The sequence below is a fragment of the Neoarius graeffei genome, chromosome 17, assembly GCF_027579695.1.
Source record: "Neoarius graeffei isolate fNeoGra1 chromosome 17, fNeoGra1.pri, whole genome shotgun sequence".
In the NCBI taxonomy this organism is placed as follows: domain Eukaryota; kingdom Metazoa; phylum Chordata; class Actinopteri; order Siluriformes; family Ariidae; genus Neoarius; species Neoarius graeffei.
Genome location: NC_083585.1, coordinates 46,488,343 through 46,516,049, shown reverse-complemented (window position 1 = coordinate 46,516,049; position 27,707 = coordinate 46,488,343). Strand labels below are relative to the sequence as shown.

The following is a 27,707-nucleotide window of genomic DNA, read 5'->3' as shown; positions in this document are numbered from 1 at the left end:
TACATTGATCGCTGCTCGAATTCAGCGTAGACCAATTTTAAATTTCTGAAAAAAAATACCGAGGACATGACCTCGGTGTCCTCAATGGTAGTTACGGCCATGGCGGAGAAGTATGCGAGATTGGTGCAGGATATGTATGAGGACAGTATGACAGCAGTGAGAACGACAGAAGCATTGAAGGTGGATGTTGGATTGCACCAGAGCTTGGCTCTAAGGCCCAATCCCAATTCTAATTTCTACCCCTTCCCCTCCCCCTTCCCCTCCCCCCTTCCCCTTGGCCCTTCCCCTTGAAACTGAGCTACAAGGGATAGGGCTTGAAATTCAACCCTTACGTATTGGGATAGCCCTTCAACGATCGCATACGTCATCGCGTACCTCCGTCAGCGTTTACGTTAGCAAAACGCGACCAAATGCGTCATTGGCTGCGACCAGCCGCTACAGTCAGAGCCAGAACCAGAGATCTCTGCTGGCAGGGTGTGATTTGTTAACTAACACCACTGAATGGGATATCTTTGGCGCTTCGTGCACCACATCCGACAGAATGAGGTGTCAGAACACTCATGTAAACAATAAAAGCGAGAATAACAGAACAAAACGTACGCAGTCAAGCAACCGAAAACAATACTCACTCCCAAAGCTTTTTAGCAGCAGCTTGGATTTCAGAAATCGCTGCTCATTCTCAGCTCGAAAGCGAATCAAGCGGCGTGTTTCCTCTGGATAACAACTTAAAACACATAAATAATGGAGAAAATACATTTATGACAATCTTTCGCCGCGGGAACCGCCATCTTTCTGAAATCTGCATGAAATTTCGCTGAAATCCGCATGGCATTGTGGGAAATCACTCAAACCCCTTCGTTCGGAGTCAGCTCCAGGAAAATCTCCGTTTGGAGGGGTACAGAAGCCCTACCCCTTCCCCTACCCCTCCGCGTTAACTGGGATTGGGATACCCCTACCCCTTCACGTGAACGCGCAAAATGGAGGGGAAGGGCTAAGGGGTTGGTCCAAGGGGTGAAATGGGATTCGGCCTAAGCCCTTTCCTGTTTGCAATGATCATGGAGAGGTTGAGAGACAACATCAGCTAAGAGGCCCCATAGACAATGATGTTTGCTGATGATATTGTGATCTGTCGTGAAAACAGGGAGCAAGTGGAAGAAAACTTAGAGACATGGACGTATGCACTAGAGAGAAGGGGAATGAAAGTCAGTAGGAGCAAGACAGAGTGAGTCTATGTGCGTGAATGAGGGCGAGGACAGTGGAATGGTACAGCTACAAGGAATAGAGGTGGTCAAAGCAGAGGAGTTCAAATATCCGGGGTCAGCTGTACAAAGTAATGGTGAGTGCAGAAGAGAAGTGAAGAAGAGAGTGCAAGCAGGTTGGAATGGATGGAGGAGAAGGTCAGGAGTGATTTGTGACAGAAGGTTGCCAGCAAGAGTGAAAGGGAAAGTGTACAAGACAGTAGTAAGAGCGGTGATCTTGTCTGGTTTGGAGACAGTGGCACTGACACAAAGACAGGAGGATGAACTGGAGACAGCAGAGCTGAAGATGCTGAGCTTCTCATCAGGAGTGACAAAGTTGGACAGGATTAGAAACAAGAATATTCGAGGGACAGGACATGTAGGACAGCTTGGAGACAAAGTGAGAGAGGCGAGATTGAGATGGTTTGGACATGTACAGAGGAGAGATCCAGTGTACACTGGGAAAAGAATGCTGGAGATGGAGTTGCCAGGTAGAAGGAAAAGAGGAAGAGCAAAGATGAGATTTATGGATGTGGTGAAGGAGGACATGAGGATGGTTGGTGCTACAGAAAAAGATATGGAGGAGATGGAGGAACTTTATCCGCTGTGGCGACCCCCAACGGGAACAGCCAAAAGAAGAAGAAGAAGATTGATGTATGTTAGAAGCAATTACAAAATAACTATAAACAATGTTACAAAAAACACTTTATAACGTCATACCAATTACTAGTCTATATATTGTATACCGTATGTTTATTTGGCAGTAGCTTTTATGTATTGTTATGATCAATCTGCCTTTAGCCTCTAATGCAGAGAGAAACCCAGAACCAGGCAGAAAGGGCCAAAGCAAAAAGGAGGAAGAGAAACCGACGCAACAGGAACTGATGGAAGAAGGTTCTCGAGAAGCTGTTTAAGGATACGCAGGAAAAAACAGAGGAAATAAGAGAAAAACTGGATTCTATGAAATATCAAACCACCTTCAAATCATCTTCTGACACTTTCCAAAGAGATCAACAGGGAAGCCATGGCCTAACGTTTAGAGAAGCAGCTTTCAGACCAAAAGGTTGCCAGTTTGATTCCCTGGACCAGCAGGAATGACTTGAGGAATGGCTTGACCAAGGCACCTAACCCCCAGTACCCCCATACCCTCTGGGTATGTTGTATGTTGGTCTGGATAATCTAATGCCTGGTGAAATGAGTATGTACAGCCACAATTGTGAGTTATACTAAAACCAGCAGTTCAGAGATGGGGATTTTCCACCCAAAAACAACAACTGTTCAGAGAACAGTTACGTCATCATAATTCTAGAAATAACCAGAGTATATGAAATTCAGAGAAACTGGTCTCTAATGGACTGGTTCCAGTCTTTAACCGTACACTTAGGGTGCTTGCTTTTAACTATAAAAGATCCAGTAAACCTGTATCCTGTTAGGATATCAATAGATTATAATCTAGGATTTTCTAGTTAATTTTCTTAGGAATTTTAAGCCTTTATTTGTCACATGTACATTAGAACATAGTGAAATTCTTCCTCTGCATTGGACCCATCTGAAGCAGTGAACACGCTTGGCAATCCAGGGAGCAGTTGGGGTTTATGTGCCTTGCTAAAGGGCACTTCAGCTATGGATGTAGAGGGAAAAGTGCTTTTCATTCATTCATTCACTCCCTCACTCCCCCCATCTGTCTGTCGCCGTCCTCAGAGTTGAGGGTCAGAGATCCAGGAAGCTATCAACCAGCTTCCCTGAATTCTCTTGGGTGATTATGGACCCTTTTCATGTGACGTCACGACAAACGCGGCCGCCATTTTGGACATGTACTACCAGTAGTTTACCACAGCCAGCATTGAGGAACGGCAGCAAAGAAAGTGTTTATTTTCAGCAAGACTAACATCATGCCACTATATTGTTGTGCACCTGGATGTAGTAACCATCAACAAACAAGGCAAGGGTTAACATTTTATCGGATCCCGGTAGATGCTGACCGACGGAGAAGATGGATAGAGGCCATAAACAGGAAAGATTGGCAGCCCTCGGCATACCAGCGCTTGTGCAGTGACCACTTTGTTGGAGGTAAGACGAATAAAATTAGCCAGAAAAGGCATTACATTGCTGTTAACATTCTGTGGCGGCGAGTGTGTAACCAAATAGGCTAAAATAACCCATTGTAACCTCTTTGTTCTTCTGTAGTAGCTATTAGCTAACGACATTAGCTAGCGTTGTGTTCCTTTGCTGTTGGTAGACTGTAGGACAGATCAGAGGCAGTGTCCTACAAACAGTGCTTAGTTTGAGGGGGAGCAAGCCGGAGCGCGCTCCGGAACCTCGGGCGTTGGCTCCGGCAGCTATTTACACTGGATCCAGTGATCCGACACCTCTCTTGACTATGTAACAACAACCCCCCCCCCAAATAATTAAATTAAAAAATGCAAGTTTATTTAGTGTTAATGTCTGATTTTGATATCTGTCTTGTTGGTGATTTCTCTCATGAAATGACATCCACAAAATATCTGCAGATGAACTTAATTTGCAGTGTTATTACAAAACATGCCCAGAAGCGCAGCGCCGCGCCCCCCCTCTTTTTTTCCGCACCGGAGCCGCTCATCCTCTGCGCTCCGGGACCTCCCACTTTACAAATTAAGCACTGCCTACAAATAAGTGTTCAAAACAAGAGGAACATGTATTTGTCTCTTAAATCCAGGCCGTTCCCTGTAATCTGTAACAACGGTTGGAGAAAGTAATGGCAAATAGTGAGTGCACAAACCATAGAAGGTAAACTGTACACAGCGCCAGGGCAGTGTGATGGTATGTCTACTTTTAGATTGTGTTAGCTTATCAATGAACACACTCGTCACTCGACGAGTTTCACGTCTTTACGACGGATACTTAAATGTGTGTTAGGTATTATTGTTGCAGTCTAAGCAGTCATTGTAGCAGCTAGATGAGCGAGAACCGAAAGGGTCTGTGCCATAAACCGTTATTTCTGTACGGCGTTGCTAAGGTGTCGTTACTGTTGTTATTTCTCCCTCTGCTCGCCCTGTAAATGCCCTACGTCGCTGGTTAGCGAAGGTGTTTTCTGCATCTCGCTCCTTTTTCTTGTATGTTCTCCGTTTGTCGCCTTCCTCGCATTCAAACCAATTCGAGCCGAAGTCCGCTACATGTCCAAAATGGTGGTCGCGTTTACGAAGGTCACGTGACTGAAAAGGGTCTATAGCACACCAGAGGGACCCAAACCCTCAGCTGGTGGCAGGTACACATGCACACTTATGGGCAATTTAGAGTAGCCAATCAACCTAATCCACATGTCTTTGGGAGGAAACCCACGCAGACACAGGGAGAACATGCAAACTCCACACAGAAAAGCCCCTGTTGGCCACTGGGTTCAAACCCAGAACCTTCTTGCTGTGAGGCGACAGTGCTAATCACTACACCACCGTGCCGCCCTCACTTCCCCCACCCACACATTTTGTCCACACACTTGGTGGTACAGGGAACTGAATTAGCAACTTTTTGGTACCAAATCTGCTTCTCTATCCTTTAGGTCATGGCTTCCCTTTAATCTTTAATCAAACTGTCAATTTATTTGCTCTCGCATATTTTATATAGTGGGTTTACTTTGATATTTTGCTTTTGTAGCTCCAGCTTTTTATTTTCAAATTCATTTGTACTCAACAATACAGTATATGCTACCGTCTTTACACTTTTACTAAACCAAAATCCAGAAAGGATGATTCGATAAAAGGCAAACTTGGAAGTCTGAGTTCATTTCAGTTGAATCTTCTTTGAAATAAGTCTCCATGGCCAGCTCTTCAAGGAAGCTCTGGACAAAGGTAAGACCATTTCATGAGGAAGCCATGGTGTAATGGTTAGAGAAGGAGCTTTGGGACCAGAAGGTCACCAGTTCAATTCCCTGGACCAGCAGGAATGGCTGACGTGCCCTTGAGTAAAGGCACCTAACCCCAAACTGCTCCCCAGGCTGCTCTGGGTATGTTGTACATTGCTCTGGATAAGAGCATTTGTCAAATGCTGATAAAGGAATGTTCCAGTGTAAAGCTAGATGACCTTTCGATTTCATTAAATTGGTGAAGTTTAGTTTCCTCTGAAATTTGGCCATTGTGATATATGTTTATTTTTGTAATATCTTTTTAAAAAAAAAAAAAAACAGGCCATTCTGTAGCTGGGAAGTTATTTAATGTGAGGTGATTCCCGAGCAAATAATGTGCATGAAATCACTCGCTTCGCACAGTCAAGCAGACAGAGGAAGGCCGTGTGCACATGCACACTTTTACCTGAGCCGTCGTTGTCGTCTTCTTCACCTTTCAGGTTTTACACCAGCTGGCATCCACAGTATTGCATTACTACCATCTACAGGTTTACTTTTGAGCGTGCACTGACAGTTCCATCATTCTGTCGCTAAACGAACAGCTGATCACACCGAGGTGCTCGCTGACCACCTTACCACCTTATTAGTTTGGTCCTGTGTTTCCTTTCCTTCGCAACATAACATCTTTTCTTCTCGCTTTCCGTTATTGTAGTCGGCTTTTCACGCTTCATTCACGCACTCATGTCCTCCGTTTTTCTCTCCTGTTTCAAATTTGTATCCCACAATGCCTTGTGCAAACGGGGAAAGCCCACCATGTGATGTATGACGTAATACCTTGACGTGAGGCAAGGAAAAATGGCGGAGAATTTAGGGTCAAGGGGGCTTTAAATGAATTATTCTTTGAGGAAAAAAAAGTGATAAAATCAGAAGTCTATGATTCGAATTCAGTAGCTTTCATTCCACTAAAAACAAATAATTGGGTGTCGGGGAAAATTCTTTTTATGGCCTAAATTTGAGAAATCTCCAAGGCAGGCTACCTTTAAGGGACCATCGACCTGTTATTACTAGGCTTAGATCAAGTTAAGATTACAACTGCTTTCAGCACAGTATACTAAACTTTTTTTTTTCTTGTGCTACTGGGATCTCAATCAACAACCTTCACGCGTGCACCAGTTGATGTACATTAAGCTTCACAATCAATTTAAATTCAATCCATAACCTGATTAAGCCCTGTGATGACCTGGCGACTTGTCCAGGGTGTACCCCGCCTTTCGGCCGTAGTCAGCTGGGATAGGCTCCAGCTTGCCTGCGACCCTGTAGAACAGGATAAAGCGGCTAGAGATGAGATAATGAGATGAGATGAGATAATGAGATGAGATGAGATAATAATAAGTTCATTTATCAGCTGGGCAGATATGGTGCTTCTGAGGCACCTGATACACTCTCTGTATAAACACTCAACAATACATTTACAACAACTATATTTTTTTCCAACGCAACACCAAATGATTGTTTTCACTTAAAATTTGTGTATCTGAAGTCTACAGGCACTCATAATACTATTAGCTTTTTAAAATGAATTTTATTTCAGCCGATTCACCGACTCGTCCACTAGGTGGAGGTATGAGCATATAGCTTTGATTCACTACAAATTGAAACGTCAGAAGAAATGGAAACCAGCCATGTTGCCAGATTGTACAGAATGACACTAAATAAGGTACAGATGGCGAATTCAAAATAAGAGTTTGATAAAATAAAATAAAATAAAATAAAAGCACAGTGTAAGGAAAGCACGATGTAGTTTTTTGTAATCTTTCCAAAAAGTTTATGCCACCTTCTTAAATTCCTTTTAACTCTCAACACAACACAAACACACTAGAACCCCTCCACTTCTTCTCATCTCATCATCTCTAGCCGCTTTATCCTGTTCTACAGGGTCGCAGGCAAGCTGGAGCCTATCCCAGCTGACTACGGGCGAAAGGCGGGGTACACCCTGGACAAGTCGCCAGGTCATCACAGGGCTGACACATAGACACAGACAACCATTCACACTCACATTCACACCTACGGTCAATTTAGAGTCACCAGTTAACCTAACCTGCATGTCTTTGGACTGTGGGGGAAACCGGAGCACCCGGAGGAAACCCACGCGGACACGGGGAGAACATGCAAACTCCACACAGAAAGGCCCTCGCCGGCCACGGGGCTCGAACCCAGACCTTCTTATTGTGAGGCGACAGCGCTAACCACTACACCACCGTGCCACCCTCCACTTCTTCTCATATGTTTTTAATTCATTTCTAAACAGATCAATGCAATAATACTTTATTTATAGTTCATCATATTTTAACTTTTTAGTACAACATTCTTAAAATTGGAATAACTTAACTTTATAACTTTCTTTGTGTTTGGGTTTGTAAAAGTGGCTTCTGCTCCTTTCTTCTTTTTCTTTTTTTTGGGGGGGGGGCATTTGTTCTGTTCCCTTTGTTCTGTGGTACCTTTGGTGTGGTTCCTGACCATAAGAAAAGCTCAGAAATGTAATTGTAACCATATATAACCTGTGGTAAGGGATTTCTGCAGCTGGAATGGATTTCAATCTTTCATTTATGAACTGAATAAAAATCCTGATAGACTCGTATAACAGCATGATCATGTTTTAAGAATCCGGAATCTACTCAGTAATTAAAGCGTATTGATTTCTGGTAACTTTGGAATCTAGTATTCAGAAGTTTTCTATTTTTGATATGCATCTGGGTTTTTTTATAGCCTTATTAAAAACAGACAGAACATTAAAACAAATGCTTGAATGCCTTCATGCTTAAAAAGGATTAGATATATCTATTTATTATTTTGTAGCTTTATTTATTTACTTGTTTAATTAAAATTCAATATGCATATAATCTTAAAGTGGTCTTTATTTATTTGAATGTTCTCCCTCTCCATATAAGCCCCTTAATAATACTTTTAAATCTCACCTTAAAGCACAGTTTTACTCTTTATGTATTGCTTTACGGATTAATTTTATGAATTAATTTGACTCTTTAGGTATTAATGTCCCACAATAAACTTCTAGAACACATGGTGTTCTATGTGTAAAGCGTATATTAATTTCAGGAAATGTTGAGTTGTTTTCTATCCTGCGTTTATCTCTGTTACATTGTACGATTTTATCTCATTGGTCTCTGTTTATCGTTTTTATACACCATTTGTTCTTAACTATTGCATTTTCTTTTATTATTGTTTCACTCTACAACACAACTGTTAAATATACCCTAGAATTAAAGCTGACTTGACTTGTTTTATAAAATGTTTCAATTATTTATATAAAATATGGTTATAATTAATTTATATACTTATGGACTTAATTGCATACTTACATACTTAGTCACGTACATACTTGTTTACTTCGGTACTTTCCTACCTACTTCCTGACTGATGTCCTTCACCTTAAAGCATATACGCAGAACCATGGCCTCACTTTCATTTATAAATGCCTTGAGACCTCAAGAATGGCACAGGAATAGTTTTAAGCGTTAACAATAAACCTGATGTTGTAATTTTTATGATTAAAGTGATTCATATAGGTAGCGGTCTGAGTGAATGACCTTGACGTCTGTAACGTCACAGCAGGAAGTCTATCAGTCTCATCGCCATTTCCGCTATACTAAAACACAGAGCTGACTGCAACTCCGATCCTCCATTTTGAGCTAATTTATCGCCGTGCCACAGAGATGTGTTGCTGGCCAGTGCAGCAACACGACAGAAGGTGGATTTACGTTGCATTCATGGCCCAAGAATGTTCAAACGGCAAAGATTTGAACGCGTTTTGCAAGAAGTTCACGGGCACACTGGGTGCCTACGAAGTGGTCTCTCCTCTGCTCTGCACATTTTACTGAAGACTCGTATGAAACCTCTGAACTGTTGAGGAGCGTTGGCTATAAGCCCGTATTGAAAGAGGGTGCAGTGCCAACAATTAAATAAAACTACAAGAAAAGGAAAGTATTTATTTTATTTATTTTTTTAAAAGGAAAGTAAGTTCAGTTGCACCAGTTCTCCCAGAGTGTGAGCCAAGGGTTGTTGGTGAAACCCGGAATGGGACATAATATCGTTTGGGCAGTGACCTCCCCACGGTTGTTGCTAAAACCGGTGACATCCCGTCCCGTGTTTTAGTAATTGCCTGAGCCGAGCAGTAATGGCAGAGTACTCAGTAATGCAGAAAATGGAGACTGAGTGGACAAGCTGTCTGATTTCTCCACTGGATATTTCTGCCATCTCGCCCTTACGTGGAAGAAGCAAATGAACGGAGAACTGAATGAACAACTGACAGTCAGATTGTTTCAAAAACAATTGGGCGCAGCTCGAATGCCAACTTTGCGGTCGATTTTAACTCTCAAAAAAAAATAAAATAAATACATATATATATATATATATATATATATATATATATATATATATATATATATACACACAAAACCCCGATTCCAAAAAAGTTGGGACAAAGAACAAATTGTAAATAAAAACGGAATGCAATGATGTGGAAGTTTCAAAATTCCATATTTTATTCAGAATAGAACATAGATGACATATCAAATGTTTAAACTGAGAAAATGTATCATTTAAAGAGAAAAATTAGGTGATTTTAAATTTCATGACAACAACACATCTCAAAAAAGTTGGGACAAGGCCATGTTTACCACTGTGAGACATCCCCTTTTCTCTTTACAACAGTCTGTAAACGTCTGGGGACTGAGGAGACAAGTTGCTCAAGTTTAGGGATAGGAATGTTAACCCATTCTTGTCTAATGTAGGATTCTAGTTGCTCAACTGTCTTAGGTCTTTTTTGTCGTATCTTCCGTTTTATGATGCGCCAAATGTTTTCTATGGGTGAAAGATCTGGACTGCAGGCTGGCCAGTTCAGTACCCGAACCCTTCTTCTACGCAGCCATGATGCTGTAATTGATGCAGTATGTGGTTTGGCATTGCCATGTTGGAAAATGCAAGGTCTTCCCTGAAAGAGACGTCATCTGGATGGGCGCATATGTTGCTCTAGAACCTGGATATACCTTTCAGCATTGATGGTGTCTTTCCAGATGTGTAAGCTGCCCATGCCACACGCACTAATGCAACCCCATACCATCAGAGATGCAGGCTTCTGAACTGAGCGCTGATAACAACTTGGGTCGTCCTTCTCCTCTTTAGTCCGAATGACACGGCATCCCTGATTTCCATAAAGAACTTCAAACTTTGATTCGTCTGACCACAGAACAGTTTTCCACTTTGCCACAGTCCATTTTAAATGAGCCTTGGCCCAGAGAAGACGTCTGCGCTTCTGGATCATGTTTAGATACGGCTTCTTCTTTGAACTATAGAGTTTTAGCTGGCAATGGCGGATGGCACGGTGAATTGTGTTCACAGATAATGTTCTCTGGAAATATTCCTGAGCCCATTTTGTGATTTCCAATACAGAAGCATGCCTGTATGTGATGCAGTGCCGTCTAAGGGCCCGAAGATCACGGGCACCCAGTATGGTTTTCCGGCCTTGACCCTTACGCACAGAGATTCTTCCAGATTCTCTGAATCTTTTGATGATATTATGCACTGTAGATGATGATATGTTCAAACTCTTTGCAATTTTACACTGTCGAACTCCTTTCTGATATTGCTCCACTATTTGTCGGTGCAGAATTAGGGGGATTGGTGATCCTCTTCCCATCTTTACTTCTGAGAGCCGCTGCCACTCCAAGATGCTCTTTTTATACCCAGTCATGTTAATGACCTATTGCCAATTGACCTAATGAGTTGCAATTTGGTCCTCCAGCTGTTCCTTTTTTGTACCTTTAACTTTTCCAGCCTCTTATTGCCCCGTCCCAACTTTTTTGAGATGTGTTGCTGTCATGAAATTTCAAATGAGCCAATATTTGGCATGAAATTTCAAAATGTCTCACTTTCGACATTTGATATGTTGTCTATGTTCTATTGTGAATACAATATCAGTTTTTGAGATTTGTAAATTATTGCATTCCGTTTTTATTTACGATTTGTACTTTGTCCCAACTTTTTTGGAATCGGGATTATATATATTTTTTCAGGGCAGCACAGTGGTGTAGTGGTTAGTGCTGTCGCCTCACAGCAAGAAGGCCCTGGGTTCGAGCCCCGTGGCCGGCGAGGGCCTCTCTGTGTGGAGTTTGCATGTTCTCCCCGTGTCCGCGTGGGTTTCCTCCAGGTGCTCCGGTTTCCCCCACAGTCCAAAGACATGCAGGTTAGGCTAACTGCTGACTCTAAATTGACCGTAGGTGTGAATGTGAGTGTGAATGGTTGTCTGTGTCTATGTGTCAGCCCTGTGATGACCTGGCGACTTGTCCAGGGTGTACCCCGCCTTTCGCCCGTAGTCAGCTGGGATAGGCTCCAGCTTGCCTGCGACCCTGTAGAACAGGATAAAGCGGCTAGAGATGATGAGATGAGATATTTTTTTCCCCATTTATGTAGCATACAAGAGTCAAGGATGGAGATACTATCCACTCAGAAATGTACTTAAAATAAAGGTTCTGCGTATCTGCTTTCACCTGACTGACTCCTGAACCTTCATTTTGACACTGAGGAAACCTGCAGATCTTCAGGAGGGAGAGTAGGAAGTGATGATTTTTAATCAATCTGGCAACTCTGAGCTCCATCTGCTCTGCTGGCTGTTTTGGGGGTGACTTCCGGTTTCATGGTTTCCCTCCAGGCTGTAGAACTCAGTGTGTATCTCTGCAGGTAGAGCTGCATGATTTCTATTTCTTGGCTGCTGATTGTAATGTTATTTCTTCTCTGTTTTGGAAACAACTTCATGTGAGTGAGTGAGTGAGTGAGAGAGAGAGAGTGTGTAAACGTGGACATTGTCCCAGCTGAGTGCAGGCAGTGATGTGAGTGATGTGTATAACCAGGCAGATGTTAATCTTGTGCAGATGTGCTCCTTGTTTTGCCTGTGTGTTGTTTAGTGCATCACTGTTTGGGCAAGACTTCGCATTGTGTGTGTGTGTGAGTGAGAGAGAGAGAACAATGTTATGTTGTGTATTACAGTGCCTTGCAGTGTGTCAGTATTTTGTGAAAGCTTGATTAAGTGTTGTGCATCATGTACAGCGCTGTGCAAAAATACAGGTACAGAGAGAATGGAAACAACCAAGAGGTAACGAGTAACCTGCAACACGATGCTACCGCCACCACGCTTCACTGCACTAATGGTGTTCTCGGGTTAATGCGCAATGCTGGGTTTTTGTTTGAGTTAGATTCGCAGGGAACTATTTCCAACATGTTTGCGAAATATTCAGCATGTGTTTTGGGCAATTCCACGGGTAACTGACGCAACATTCAGAGGGTTTAAAATTAAACTGTGTGGCTATTCTAGAAAGAGCAAACTCAAACAAATGTATGATAACTTAAGGCCCAAAGGCTATTTTGGACAACAGTGGGTTTTTCCCAGATATGAATAATTTATTTAGTGGCATGCAGATAACATTGGTTACTGACACAACTTGGAGAATTCAACAACTGTGAACACACAAGTACAAAACGCCAATTTCTGTGAAACTTGTTGCAATTTTATTACCATTTTTCCCCCAACTTTGCTTTTAACATGCCCATCGTATACAATGAAAGAAATAAACTATGAAAAATGTTTAGAACTGACAGCTGAGATCATGGAATGTACAGTAACTGACGGAACATTCTTGGTAACTGACACAACACTTTCCAAATTTACATATGATTTGATGTACAGAGATGAAATGTGGTAATTTTCTCTTTCTTAGTCATAATATCAATCAGTGTTTGATCTAAAATCCCCCAAAGCTGTGATGATTACTCAATGGAATCAATTTTTTTCATGGAAATGTAAAGAATAAGGTCCATTTGATAACACAGTTTAACTTACCTGGACTTTTGACAGCAGTCTGAGTGCTTCTTTGTGTCTGTTAGTTTTGGGTTTAAAGTATATGCTCGCACGGTGGTGTAGTGGTTAGCACTGTCGCCTCACAGCAAGAAGGTTCCGGGTTCGAACCCAGCGGCCGGTGAAGGCCTTTCTGTATGGAGTTTGCATGTTCTCCCCGTGTCTGCGTGGGTTTCCTCCGGGTGCTCCGGTTTCCCCCACAGTCCAAAGACATGTGGTTAGGTTAATATGGGACGGCCTTGGGCTGAGGTGCCCTTGAGCGAAGCACCTAACCCCCAACTGCTTCCCGGGTGCTGTTAGCGTGGCTGCCCACTGCTCTGGGTATGTGTGTGTGCTCATTGCTCACTGTGTGTTCACTGCTTCAGATGGGTTAAATGCAGAGAGGAAATTTCACAAGTGTGTGATGCATAAAGTTGTGCTTTATTTCAAAATGGCCACCAGTCATGTGACGTGAGTTCAGCACAAAAATATTGACTGGTTCATTCACTGCAATCATTACTAATAATAACCCAATCAAATTTAACACCATATATACAAAATGAATTTTCACTCCTTGGGTTGACGATTTCGTGGAATTGCCCTTATGGCAAATTCAAATAGGATTTAATTTGGCTCTGTTATAATGACCAGTTTTCTGGAGTGTACAGGCTATATTTATCCTGTGAACAGCTTCTCCCAACTGGGCTGTGGCTTCCTCCAGCTCCTTCAGGGTTACGCTTGGCTTCTTCAGTGCTCGCCTTTAAGCAGAGCTCTGGTTATGCCATATTTTATCTTATTTTATTTTTACCTTCACCAACTTCGTTGGAGGATGTTATGTTTTCACCTCCATTTGTTTGTTTGTTCTCAACATAACTCAGGTGTGCTGGAGCCTATCCCAGCTGACTACGGGTGAAAGGCGGGGTACACCTTGGACAAGTCGCCAGGTCATCACAGGGCTGACACATAGACACAGACAACCATTCACACTCACATTCACACCTACGGTCAATTTAGAGCCACCAGTTAACCTAACCTGCATGTCTTTGGACTGTGGGGGAAACCGGAGCACCCGGAGGAAACCCACGCGGACACGGGGAGAACATGCAAACTCCACACAGAAATGGCCCTTTTCCACTACCCTTTTTCAGCTCACTTCAGCCTGACACGGCTCGCGTTTCAACTACCAAAAAACAGCACGACTCTGCTCGCTTCAGCCCTGCTTAGCCCCTAAAACTCGCACCGTTTTGGAGTGGGGCTGAAGCGAGCCAAAGCGAGCTGAGTGAGGCTGGGGGCGTGAGCAGACACTCCCCTGTGCACTGATTGGTGAGGAGGAGTGTCCTCACATGCCCACACACGCCCCGCGAGCACGCTGAGACCTGTAAACACCGTAAACCCGGAAGAAGAATAATTACGAGAATTTCTGAAGCCTTATGCGCCTCGCCTCATCTATACGCTCTTGCCAGTATCTGTTGGCGTTGGTGGTGACAACAAGCCACAGCACCAAGACCAGCAACACTAACGACTCCATGTCCTCCATGTTTATTGTTTAGTATTCGGGGCGTGAGACTACCGCTTAAAAGGTCACTGATGTCACTGTTTGCGCTGCTTAACGACATCACGTGACGTCCACCCACTTTCGCTAACTCCACCCAATGTGTCCACCCACTTCCAGCCAGCACGGTTCAGCGCGGTTGTAGTTGAAATGCAACTCCAACAGCCCCACTCAGCTCGACTCAGCTCGACTCAGCACGGCACGGCTCAGCCGCGTTTGTAGTGGAAAAGCGGCAAAAGGCCCTTGTCGGCCACTGGGCTCGAACCCGGACCTTCTTGCTGTGAGGTGACAGCGCTAACCACTACACCACCGTGCCACCTGGGGCCAAGGAACAATTTAATTAGATTTTGATGCAAATCCAGATATATATGCAGATCCGGGATTTTTTTTGGCCCGTTCCCAATGTAACTCAAAAAGTAGTGAACAGATTCTGATGAACAGCTTTCGTATTATTGTAGATTCATGTGAATTGATTTTGATACACTGCAAAAAATTGAAAACTGAATTTGAGTCGAAAATTCCTTAATACTAGTGAAATGATCTTGCTGCATGGACAGATATTTTTACGTGGTAAGACATCTTAGAATAAATTGGTTGCAATCTAGAACTAGGTTTAATAATGTCAGCATTGGTGTCTTATATTCTTCTAACAGGAAATGTTAGATTGTTTCACCTATTTTCAAGATATTTTCACTTGCTAATATATCATTTTTTGCAGTGTATGTGGTGTGGCAAAAGTATGCACTAGGGTTATGACTGTGAAAGTGTTTTCAAAATTTCTACTTTCCTGATGTTGCATTTGGTGAACTTTTACTCATATATATTACTTTTTTGAAGTTATTTTTATTGGGTCATGCAAAAACCTCCCGCACCCAACATCACCTCACTTTTGATAAATACATGTATATTAAATAAATAAATCATGATTATAAAATAAATTCATTGAAAGATGTGTAAAGTACTTTTATATAACAATAAATTGCTTAACAATTGTTGTAATAATAATTATAATTGTTAATTAATACAAATTTAATATTAAATTATTTTTTAAAATTATTATTAAATTTGTATTAACAATTTTAATTATTATTACAACAATTGTTAAGCAATTTATTGTTATATAAAAGTACTTTACACATCTTTCAATGAATTTATTTTATAATCATGATTTATTTATTTAATATACATGTATTTATCAAAAGTGAGGTGATGTTGGGTGCGGGAGGTTTTTGCAGGACCCAATAAAAATAACTTCAAAATAGTAATACAACCCCGATTCCAAAAAAGTTGGGACAAAGTACAAATTGTAAATAAAAACGGAATGCAATAATTTACAGATCTCAAAAACTGATATTGTATTCACAATAGAACATAGACAACATATCAAATGTTGAAAGTGAGACATTTTGAAATTTCATGCGAAATATTGGCTCATTTGAAATTTCATGACAGCAACACATCTCAAAAAAGTTGGGACAGGGGCAATAAGAGGCTGGAAAAGTTAAAGGTACAAAAAAGGAACAGTTGCAGGACCAAATTGCAACTCATTAGGTCAATTGGCAATAGGCCATTAACATGACTGGGTATAAAAAGAGCATCTTGGAGTGGCAGCGGCTCTCAGAAGTAAAGATGGGAAGAGGATCACCAATCCCCCTAATTCTGCACCGACAAATAGTGGAGCAATATCAGAAAGGAGTTCGACAGTGTAAAATTGCAAAGAGTTTGAGCAAATCATCATCTACAGTGCATAATATCATCAAAAGATTCAGAGAATCTGGAAGAATCTCTGTGCGTAAGGGTCAAGGCCGGAAAACCATACTGGGTGCCCGTGATCTTCGGGCCCTTAGACGTCACTGCATCACATACAGGCATGCTTCTGTATTGGAAATCACAAAATGGGCTCAGGAATATTTCCAGAGAACATTATCTGTGAACACAATTCACCGTGCCATCCGCCGTTGCCAGCTAAAACTCTATAGTTCAAAGAAGAAGCCGTATCTAAACATGATCCAGAAGCGCAGACGTCTTCTCTGGGCCAAGGCTCATTTAAAATGGACTGTGGCAAAGTGGAAAACTGTTCTGTGGTCAGACGAATCAAAATTTGAAGTTCTTGATGGAAATCAGGGACGCCGTGTCATTCGGACTAAAGAGGAGAAGGACGACCCAAGTTGTTATCAGCGCTCAGTTCAGAAGCCTGCATCTCTGATGGTATGGGGTTGCATTAGTGCGTGTGGCATGGGCAGCTTACACATCTGGAAAGACCCCATCAATGCTGAAAGGTATATCCAGGTTCTAGAGCAACATATGCTCTAATCCAGACGACGTCTCTTTCAGGGAAGACCTTGCATTTTCCAACATGACAATGCCAAACCACATACTGCATCAATTACAGCATCATGGCTGCGTAGAAGAAGGGTCCGGGTACTGAACTGGCCAGCCTGCAGTCCAGATCTTTCACCCATAGAAAACATTTGGCGCATCATAAAACGGAAGATACGACAAAAAAGACCTAAGACAGTTGAGCAACTAGAATCCTACATTAGACAAGAATGGGTTAACATTCCTATCCCTAAACTTGAGCAACTTGTCTCCTCAGTCCCCAGACGTTTACAGACTGTTGTAAAGAGAAAAGGGGATGTCTCACAGTGGTAAACATGGCCTTGTCCCAACTTTTTTGAGATGTGTTGTTGTCATGAAATTTAAAATCACCTAATTTTTCTCTTTAAATGATACATTTTCTCAGTTTAAACATTTGATATGTCATCTATGTTCTATTCTGAATAAAATATGGAATTTTGAAACTTCCACATCACTGCATTCCATTTTTATTTACAATTTGTACTTTGTCCCAACTTTTTTGGAATCGGGGTTGTATATGAGTAAAAGTTCACCAAATGCAACATCAGGAAAGTAGAAATTTTGAAAACACTTTCACAGTCATAACCCTAGTATGCACTCTACCGAGTACTCTTCTAGTATTTTACTAAGTTCACTCTATAATTACACATACTCTCCTATTATAATCTATGTATGTAATATATAAATGATAATGCTTGACCCAAAGAATGGTTTGGGTTGAGAGTGTGATGATTTAGATGAGCGGTTTTCATCATGCTAAACTTATGGTAAAAAGCTCACTTATATGAGCGACATTAACTTTGTAACTGCAGTGGAAAACCCCTTGTTTTAAAAGATTGAACTGTGAGGAAGTGACTGACTCTGGAACAAATGAGCAAAGAGTTTGGATTGAAGCTGCAACCAGGTCTGTTTAAGCATAATGACATGTTTCTAGTGTGGGATGGTGATAATAGCTGGTCAGTTGTTGTATGTGTGGGAGTCAGAGAGAGAAATTTCTTTACACAAACCCTCTGTAAATGTAAGCTGAAACCAGTGTGCGAGTATTGTGTTGGAAGGTGTGTGTGTGTGTGTGTGTGTGTGTGTGTGTGTGTGTGGTCGACTGCTCATGTTCACTGTACATTTAAAGAGCTGAATTTGATGTAATCGATCCGTCTTTTGTGTTCAGGTGGCAAAAAAGTGGGCGGTGCATGGATGGCTGATGGACAGGCGTCTGAACCAATCAGAACACAATGCTGGCACGGAACCGCTTCATCCTGCTGCTGTTGGTTGGTGTGGTGCTAGCAGTGCTAAGTTTCAGCATTCAGTACTGTAAGTGTGTGGGTGTGTGTTTTTGTGTCTGCCTGCATCCTGCCTGATAATCATTTAGTCTTTATATGCTGGTGACATTTGGAGACATTTAGGGCAATTTCCATGGGATGGTGTGTGTGTGTGTGTGTGTGTGTCCAGTGGGAATAATTTATCTTAGAGATACTCGAAGTCATTTCTGCAATAAACAATATGGAGCACTGTGTAGATTTGCTCAGAAACTTTCAGCAAAACAGCAATATTGCAACATTTATTACTGTCTGTTTATTTAATGTCTAAAAAACAAATTATTTAACGCTATGAAAAAATTGGAACAGTTCCCATTATTAGCAATTTTATCTCATTTTAACATAAAATTATTATAATTATTAAAAAATACCTTGGTGGCAAAAGTGCAGATAATAATAAATAGTCATGAAAGTGTTCCGGATTTTTAGATTTTCATGAAAATTCCTCTGGATTTTTTCCACTAATGACAAAATACCCGGAAATGTGGATATTTGACAAAACTCTTGAAAATCTCTGGTTTTCCGAATGGAGAAATTTATTTTTCAGATTTTTCGCGTTCCTAGACGCGGCGTAATACTTCGCATCGTCCTTGCATGGGCGTGGTCCTTAAATAGCCCAAACATAGTTCACTGATTAAAGACAGGTGTTCTTTGTTAACGGCGTGCGTGCTGGAGCTCGTTAGGCACGCGTGCCCAAGGTGCGCCTTCAGGTGCCTGACACCCTTCTGCGCAAGCGCAACACAATCGCACTAGAAAGCATGTTCAAGCTGCCAGTGTAGCTGCAGTCTTTTTAGTTGCGAATTACGAATATTTTCTCGTGTTAATAATTTGCCATGTCAAAACAAGCAAAACCTTCCTCCTTCTTTCGACGTGAAGAGAGGTAAGCATATATATATATATTTTTCCCCATCAAAGTTGCATTTTGTAGTTTCGAAGCTAAGTTTTAGTGCCGTTTCTAGAACACAACATCAAGAAAACGTGGAAGAAACAGCAATAATGGAAGAGCCGGTTTCTAAGCTGCCTAAAACTAGCAATGGTAATTATTTTTTGTTACTGTACATAATGCACTCAGGCTGCCCGTCAGTGTGTGACACACACACACCCTACACCCCTGATTTACATGAGAAATTTGGTATTCATTGGTGTGTTTAAATTTACAGACAATACAAACTAATGTAAACAATTGGCTTCAACTCGCATAAGTCTGAATTGGAAATTTTTAGTTCACTTTAGCTTCTGCAAACGCACAACTCTACTAAAAGATTGATAACCGAGGCTCAATGTCCCCAACACTGAAACCTGAAAGCTTTAGAAACTCTAACAGACCTTTACTTTTTAACAGCACTGTTTTGGGATTTTGCTGAGTTTGCCTTCAACTGTCTGATTTTTTTTTTTTCAAAGTAATGAACTGTGTAGGCAGGAAAATCACCGCGTTTTCTAAATGCACTCCTGAAAATTCCTCATTAGCTAGGGGAATTAAATTTGATATTTTTGACATGTTAATCATTAACGTACACGAAAGAAAAAGGCTTAAAAGTTATAACTTGTTTTAGTGAAAATAAGTACTAAAATGCACTAGAATGCAGGGTTTTGCGTGTTATGTTATTAAAATATTTTCAGGGGACGTTGACACCCCCCCCACCCCCCCCCCCCCCCCCGCCCCCCATATCTCTTAGTTTGACTTTCAGAAGTTCAGGGTTTTTTTTCTTTGCTCCACTTTCATCTCTAAATAAAAACAAATTTATTATTCAAGTTTGCGTCATTATCCATATGCTTTAGTGAGTACTCTAGCACCGTCTGTGAGTTAATGGGATTATTGATCAGTAGGATTAACAACTTTAATCCCGAAGTGCGCCTGTGTTTAATAATGCATTCGTTTAGAAAGTGCATTATAATAATATAACGAGAGCGAGCAGTATAATAATAAACTCCACAAAGATTTAGCTTTGATTACTGATGTGTTTTATTAGTAATATATCAGTATATTATCAATAATTGTAATTTAAGCAGAAATACACTTCAGGATGGATTGTTATAGGAAAATCATCAATGATTCAGCCCAGTGTAGAGCGGAGTTACTGTTACTACCCCGAAGTGAATTATTCTCCTGTGAGTGCACATCCTGAAGTGTTGTGTTATATTTTATACCGCATATTTGCCAATGATGACATTTTTTTCTTCACGTTTGTAATTACCGAAAAGCATGTCATGTTTTTAATTATCTATAATTACGTTTAATGTTGTGGAAATTCCATTAAAGTTAATGAGATGCAGCTTGTCATGCTATAGAGAAAACCAGAAACGGCAAAGTCCTCTATCCTAAAGACTTTTCCTTGATGGAAAACCATCACAAAGCACGAGTCTACTTCCTTAACTCTTATATAAACTATTCATTATAGAAAGCTGCATCATATCAATGACGTTTTTTAAATAATGACACTTTTTTTTTAAACAAAAAATCTGATTATTATGAACCTTAGATTATGTGGCGCGTCCACCATACAAGTCCCTGTGATTGAGCTTAGAAATATTAACATATTAGAATGAGCACATTAATGTAAATATCATTCAACAGCACTGTAGTCTCATCTCATCTCATTATCTCTAGCCGCTTTATCCTGTTCTACAGGGTCGCAGGCAAGCTGGAGCCTATCCCAGCTGACTACGGGCGAGAGGCGGGGTACACCCTGGACAAGTCGCCAGGTCATCACAGGGCTGACACATAGACACAGACAACCATTCACACTCACATTCACACCTACGGTCAATTTAGAGTCACCAGTTAACCTAACCTGCATGTCTTTGGACTGTGGGGGAAACCGGAGCACCCGGAGGAAACCCACGCGGACACGGGGAGAACATGCAAACTCCACACAGAAAGGCCCTCGCCGGCCACGGGGCTCGAACCCGGACCTTCTTGCTGTGAGGCGACAGCGCTAACCACTACACCACCGTGCCGTCCCAGCACTGTAGTATAAAACTATAATAAAGAAGTGTAAGAACCCCCAGATGTTTAAAACATTTGACTGCAAGTTTGTACGTTTTATACATTTAAAAAAAAATTATTTCGTTGTATTTTTCATGATTGGCAGCGGTTTTTATATATTTATTCATTACTTCACCTTATAAATGCTTATGATGATTATTAGTAGGCAGGTAACGACTTGCCAAATTCACGATTCACAATGTTTTTGAAAAAAACAAATTAAATGGAAAAGAATTGTACTCGCAAAAAAGAAACATTTATTTTCCTTTTTTTAAACATTACATTAATGGCATTTAGCACACGCTGTTATCCAGAGCGACATACAATGCACCCAGAGCAGTCTGGGGAGCAGTAAGGGGTTAGATACTTTGCTCAAAGGCACTTCAGCCATTTCTGCTGGTGCAGAGAATAGAACCGATGACCTTTTGGTCCCAAAGCTGCTTCTCTAACCACTAGGCCATGACTTCCCCTATTTTTTTTTTTAATCAATTTAAATATTTATTAAATAAAAGTTTCATTTTCTTAATAACAACAATAATTCTTTACCCACATTTGTAAAGGTTGGAGTAAAAATATAAGTATTAACTAAAATGTTCCTTTTATTAAGAATGAAAAAAGCTAAGTCTTTTCTTAATAGACTTTTATGTACATTTGTTTTACTTCCATTTGGTTTTCGTTTCTTTAGCTTTCAGCAGTCTGTAAAGCGAGAGCTATGATCTCTTGTTAAGTCTTTTTCTACAGTCAGTTCTGTAACAGCTCTTTCCCATTTAGATCTGCTTTAGTGGTATTAGAGCTGTGTTGCTTCCGCCCAGGGTGAAGTCACGTGTATTCCTGCTATTGTACGTTATTGCACTGTCTGCTGTGTAAACAATGTAGTTACAGCTAGGAAAAACTAACAGAATACACAGCCTGGTAATAATCATGATTCATTTTATATTTCAAATTGAATCATCATAAGTGTGTATCATAATTTATCGTCGCATGAGCTATCGTTCCATGCCTAATGATTAGTTTATCATATTGTTATATTTTGTCTAGATTTAGAAGTAAGGATGCATTTTGGTGAGTGAAAGCTCAGGCCAAGTTTACATTAGACCGTATCTGTCTCGTTTTCTTCGCGGATGCACTGTCCGTTTACATTAAAACGCCTGGAAACGCCGGGAAATGGGAATCCGCCAGGGTCCACGTATTCAATCCAGATCGTGTCAGCTCCGGTGCTGTGTAAACATTGAGAATACGCGGATACGCTGTGCTGAGCTCTAGCTGGCGTCGTCATTGGACAACGTCACTGTGACATCCACCTTCCTGATTCGCTGGCGTTGGTCATGTGACGTGACTGCTGAAAAACGGCGCGGACTTCCGCCTTGTATCACCTTTCATTAAAGAGTATAAAAGTATGAAAATACTGCAAATACTGATGCAAATACTGCCCATTGTGTAGTTATGATTGTCTTTAGGCTTGCCATCCTTCCACTTGCAAGTGGTAAGTGACGTGCATGCCCGATATGCACTGACATCACACACACAGCGGCTCAGTCCCGAATCACTGCTCGTGTGCTTCACTCGCGCGCTCTGTGAGCTGCGCAGGGCCGGAGTGCGCACCCTCCAGAGGGCACTCGCTGTTCAGGGCGGAGTGATTTGGAGCGCAGGATGCCTGCGGAGCCGAGCGTATCCGTGTATTGGCGTTGCTGTGTGCACGCTAATTGTTTTAAAAACGTTAATCTGATGATCCGCTGATACGGTCTAATGTAAACCCCACCTCAGTCAGTCCTTCATTCAGTCAGTTATGGTTGAAACGAATAGCAATTAGGAAGTGATTAGGTGGAAATGATTAGGCAGAGTCATTACAGACTTTATTAAATGATTGAGAGAATGTGCAGTTTCAACAGTGTGGGAAGAACAAAGGTTGATAGATCAGGTTGTTGGTGCTGCTGATGTTGATGTAGGCGAAAGAAATCTGATAGGCCACAGAATGATGTGCGTTTCGGTGGTTGTTTCCACGTGTTGGTGAACGTGATGACTCCACGTATTCTTTCCCTGACTGAATCTCCGATATTAAGACTCCATAATGCAAGGTGGATGGATATGCCACATCAACTGGACTACGCATCAGCATCAACAAAACCAAGGTACTGATGGCTAACACCAACAACAGAGAGCCAGTGAAGATAAAAGGAAACATCATAGAGGAAGTCGAGGATTTCACTGACTTTAGTAGCATCATAGACAGCACAGGAGGAACAGAAACGAATGTAAGAACCAGAATAGGAAAAGCCAGGACAGACTTTGTAATGCTGGGTAACATCTGGAAGGCACGCAACATCTCGACTTCCACAAAACTGCGGATCTTCAACTCAAACGTGAAATCAGTTTTGCTGTATGGGGCAGAAACTTGGCGAACAACAAAAGCACTCCAGGCTTTTGTCAACCAATGCCTACGTAGGATCCTAAGGATATGGTGGCCAGAAAAGATTACCAATGAAGATTGCTGACAAGAACAAAAGAAACACCCGTGGTAACCCAAATACAGCGAAGAAAATGTGATGGATTGGCCATACTCTACAAAAACCTAGGAACAACATGACAAGACAGGCATTACAGTGGAACCTCCAGGGGAAAAGAAAAAGGGGTCACCCCTGGAATACCTAGAGACGGAACACAACAACAGCGATCCAGACAGCTGGCTACACCTGGAAGCAGTTGGAGAAAGAAGCATAGAACAACACCGATACCGGTACAATACGATTATGGAGGGCACTCTTTCCGGATTCTTGATGGATTTTTTTTATTTTGTTAACTTTGAACACATCAGGATGGGTCACATTCTCTTGTATTCCTGTATTTGTTGTTTTGCCTTTCGGAATTTTAATCTTCATCTTATATTTTCTCTCCTGAGTCTGTTTTGTTACCTTTGCTCTCTCTCTCTCTCTCTCTCTCTCTCTCTCTCTCTCTCTCACACAGTCACAGTAGTGAGCTCATTACTTATTCATTCTTTACAAACGGGAGCTGAAAGGAGGCTGAATGTAGGACGGAATTTCATTTGAAATTCTCTCGCTCTGTCTTTCAGCTCGCCGATACCGTACGTGCCACTACACAGTAATGAGCGGGTAGTGAGTAGGGTTGCCAGATCTGTGCAACAGCAAGGCCAATGAAAACCAGATCACAAATCAATAATGACTGCTTAATGCATTAAGCTTGAACAAACCTAGTAATGATAAATCAGTGCATATCAAATCAAATATGACAGTAGAATTAATAAATGAACATTATTGTCTTGGATACTAAGCTGTTGTTCCCACTGACTGTTTAAAAGGAAGAAAAAAAAACAAAAAACACGAACCCATGGACAGCATATCTTCTCTAAATAGTGAAGCCACCACAGATCTTGTGTCCCTGCTGGCTGGCTGCAGTACAGTTTTGAGCACCACCCATCCCCATGTGTTTCAGTGATAAAACAGCCTTTTTATCCACCACAAATTCACTCTACGACCACTTCCTGGTCTCTCCCATTCGATGGTGTAGTGGAATGATGATTAAAAAAAAAAAAAAAAACAGTCCCTTCCATGCCAGGATCTGGTCTTCCCAGGCAGTCTCCTGTCCCAGTACTAACCAGCTCTTTTGAGGTGCATGGGTGCAGTGCCGATCTCCGTTTCTACGGCCCTCGGCCTCTCACCTATGCAGCTAGGGTTACATTGGGGGGCTGGTCCTCTTTTTGACTCCCCAGTCGCATTTGTATTGCAGCGTGCCTTGCCAGATGGCAGCAGGTACCATTTTTATGATGGTCTTCGGTATGACCCGACCGCAAGTAGAACTCACAATCTCCCGGTTGAGAGGCGGCTACGCTAGCCACTAGGCTAGCTTGCGGTTAGTGGAATGATCAGTTTCTATAAATTCACTCTTTCTAATGTAAAATAATGAATTTTCTGTGAGCACGAAACACTTCCTGTTCTACCCCCGTTCTACGGTGTAGTGGAATGAGCCGTTTCTGTAAACATGCGACTGAAACATGACATACAAAAGTGGACAAATTTAAATCGTAATGTTGCTAGTTTGCTGTTTTCACAGTAACACAAGAACATTGGTGGACAAAACTCACATTTATATGAAAGCAAACAATACACAGTAAAGTGGCGTCGCTACCAGGTGGAGAGGAAAAAAAAAGCCCTGAATGTACATAGTTCTCGGGGGATTTCCCCAGGACGTAGTTCCCCTTATGAGTCCCTGGAACTGTTTGGTTCGAAAGCACCTTCTAGCAGGAGGAAGTCCCAACCGCACAGACTCTGGCTCCAAATTTGACAACATGGCAGAGCTATTTTGGCTTCATTTTTAGAGAATGGGAGCCAATGGAGCCACGCCGTCCATGTTTTCTACAGTTGCTCTATTGTATATAGTATGATAAGAAAGAAAACGAGACCGTCAATGACGGCGTAGTTCACTCCAGCCCTGTCTAATCCAGAAGGAACGATCTAAAGTGGGCCACCTTGCGCAATAAATGTTGGAAGCTATATACACGATATACAAGTTATATATAGAAGCTATATACACCCTAAACTGTGGGTGGTAGAAATGGGCAACTGGACTTGCTTGAAAATTCTTGAAAACGTTTCACCTCTCGTCCAAAAGGCTTCCTCAGTTCTGTCTGACCTAATAGGGAGTATCAGATATTTATCTTCTCCTGGATCAGAATCAGAATTCTGATGACCAGCTCATCTAAGGTGTCGTTGAGGCATCATGTTGGTGTGGGTCACTGGAGGCTGGGTGTGAACGGCAAGTCATTAGGGTGATCAAAGGATTTTCAAGAATTTTCAAGCAAGTCCAGTTGCCCATTTCTACCACCCACAGTTTACTATGACCTGGATGATTGAGAATCTTCACAGACATATATATACACCCTAGGAATACCGACCTATTTGCCAGAAAGGATCCAAAATGGCGAGGAATTGCCCAAGAAGTAGTGATTTTTATTTATTTATCTATAAATCTGGGTAGACGTTATATGCACCCTGGGTACCCCTACCTTCATGCCCGAAAGAATCAAAATCGGTGAAGAATTGAGGGAAAAGAAATTATTTGTGTAGAAACTGCCTGTTAGGGCTTAATTACTCCATATCATCATTATTAATTGCAATTATGCAAATTTGTGTAGAAGCTATATGCACCCCAGGCAGACCTACCTTCCTGCCAAAAAGAATAAAAATCGGTGAGGAATTGAGAGAGAGAAGGAGTGATTTTCATGAAATGTAGTCGATGCCTGCCGGACGGACGATGGACAGCACATGATGGCATAAACTCATGACCTGTCTGCTAGATGAGCTAATAATGAGTGAAGTAAACATCAAAAATACTTTCTAAACCACTTGAACAGGAATGTGATTTGGAACACGCCCCACATCCTCACCATATCCGACAAATCCATCTACTGTACTGTAGCTGGAATAGAAAAATCCACATATCGCAGGTATACACAAGTGGACTTTCAGTATCAGACTCTCAATTTGTAATTTATTCCAGAGTGAATCGATCATAACTCCATGACTTCAATCACTGACGTGACCCAAGTTAGTATAAACTTCAAAACTAGTCATTTTAGGTACCACATTGTGACCAAGTTCAGAGTGAGATTACCGACTGAGTTCATATTTAATGTTCCTGTTTTGGTTTTATATTTTAAATTTTTTGTGTTTGTATATTTTGTGTGTATATAGCCTTGAGTTAATACATTTAACCAAAATACCAGTCTATATAATCGGATTTGGTATTCTTTCGGCATTCACGGGGTAATATAAAAGCTTACATTCAGAAAAAGAGCAGGGTATAAAACCAAGCTTCACGGCTTCCTTTAGCCAGAGGAAGACGCCGTCTTTCCATCGCTTTCCTTTTCTCTGTACGTTCTTGGAGGCTGTGGTCAGGCTACAGACTACAAAGAGCTCTTTGTCTGGCCCCTGCTATGTAGGGACCTGCTGTGGGCTCTGTGTGTGTAATGGGATTGGTCAGAGTGTGTAACCAAGTGGGAAAAAGGCTCGATTCTGAAAAGACTTCACCGAGAAGTAGAAACGCGTTCAGATGCTTTGCAGATGTTCTCATTAAAGCGCACACACAGAAACACACTTCAAAAATGCCAGCCTATTTCCAGACTCATCTTATACTTCTCCTGTTTGTCGGTAAGTTTGAACTGATGTGATGCTAAATCGATGTCTTAGTGTGTCTCTCTGGTTTCATCATCTGTATGAGACTATGTTTAGCTGGATAGGTTTTTTTTTTTTTGCTTATTCAGTCTGGTGTACTTGCTTCGAATTGCACTGATGAGAAAAGTGAACTATATTTGCACGACTGTTGAATTCTTTCAGCTGTTGAACTCATAGCTGTAAGATATTTTGTCAGCCAGTGTAATGCCATGCTGTTTCTCCATCCACTCTGTCTGTCTGTAGGAAATTTCCTTTTGGGAAACAGGAGCCAGGAATTTAAAATTAACTTGGTGTATTTTAGTTTTGAATGGGAGCTTTGGAGAAAATGCAAGGAGACGATCAGGACAACGTGATT

The 27,707-nt window shown here is 41.5% G+C and overlaps 1 protein-coding gene across 3 annotated transcripts in view; it reads left to right on the top strand.

Moving 5' to 3' along the window:
- The first annotated feature begins 3,148 nt into the window (after positions 1 to 3,148).
- The window catches only part of pxylp1 (2-phosphoxylose phosphatase 1), a 43,841-nt gene continuing 19,282 nt past the window's right edge, over positions 3,149 to 27,707 (top strand). The window contains exons 1-2 of one of the 3 annotated variants that reach the window (XM_060897675.1): positions 3,149 to 3,308; positions 18,034 to 18,176. In XM_060897675.1, coding sequence (XP_060753658.1) covers positions 18,098 to 18,176 — 79 coding nt within the window. In that variant the 5' untranslated portion in view covers positions 3,149 to 3,308; positions 18,034 to 18,097. Of the gene's footprint in view, positions 3,309 to 11,781; positions 11,809 to 18,033; positions 18,177 to 26,940; positions 27,329 to 27,707 lie in introns of those variants that run through there. The other 2 variants (XM_060897676.1, XM_060897674.1) reach the window with 2 other exon arrangements.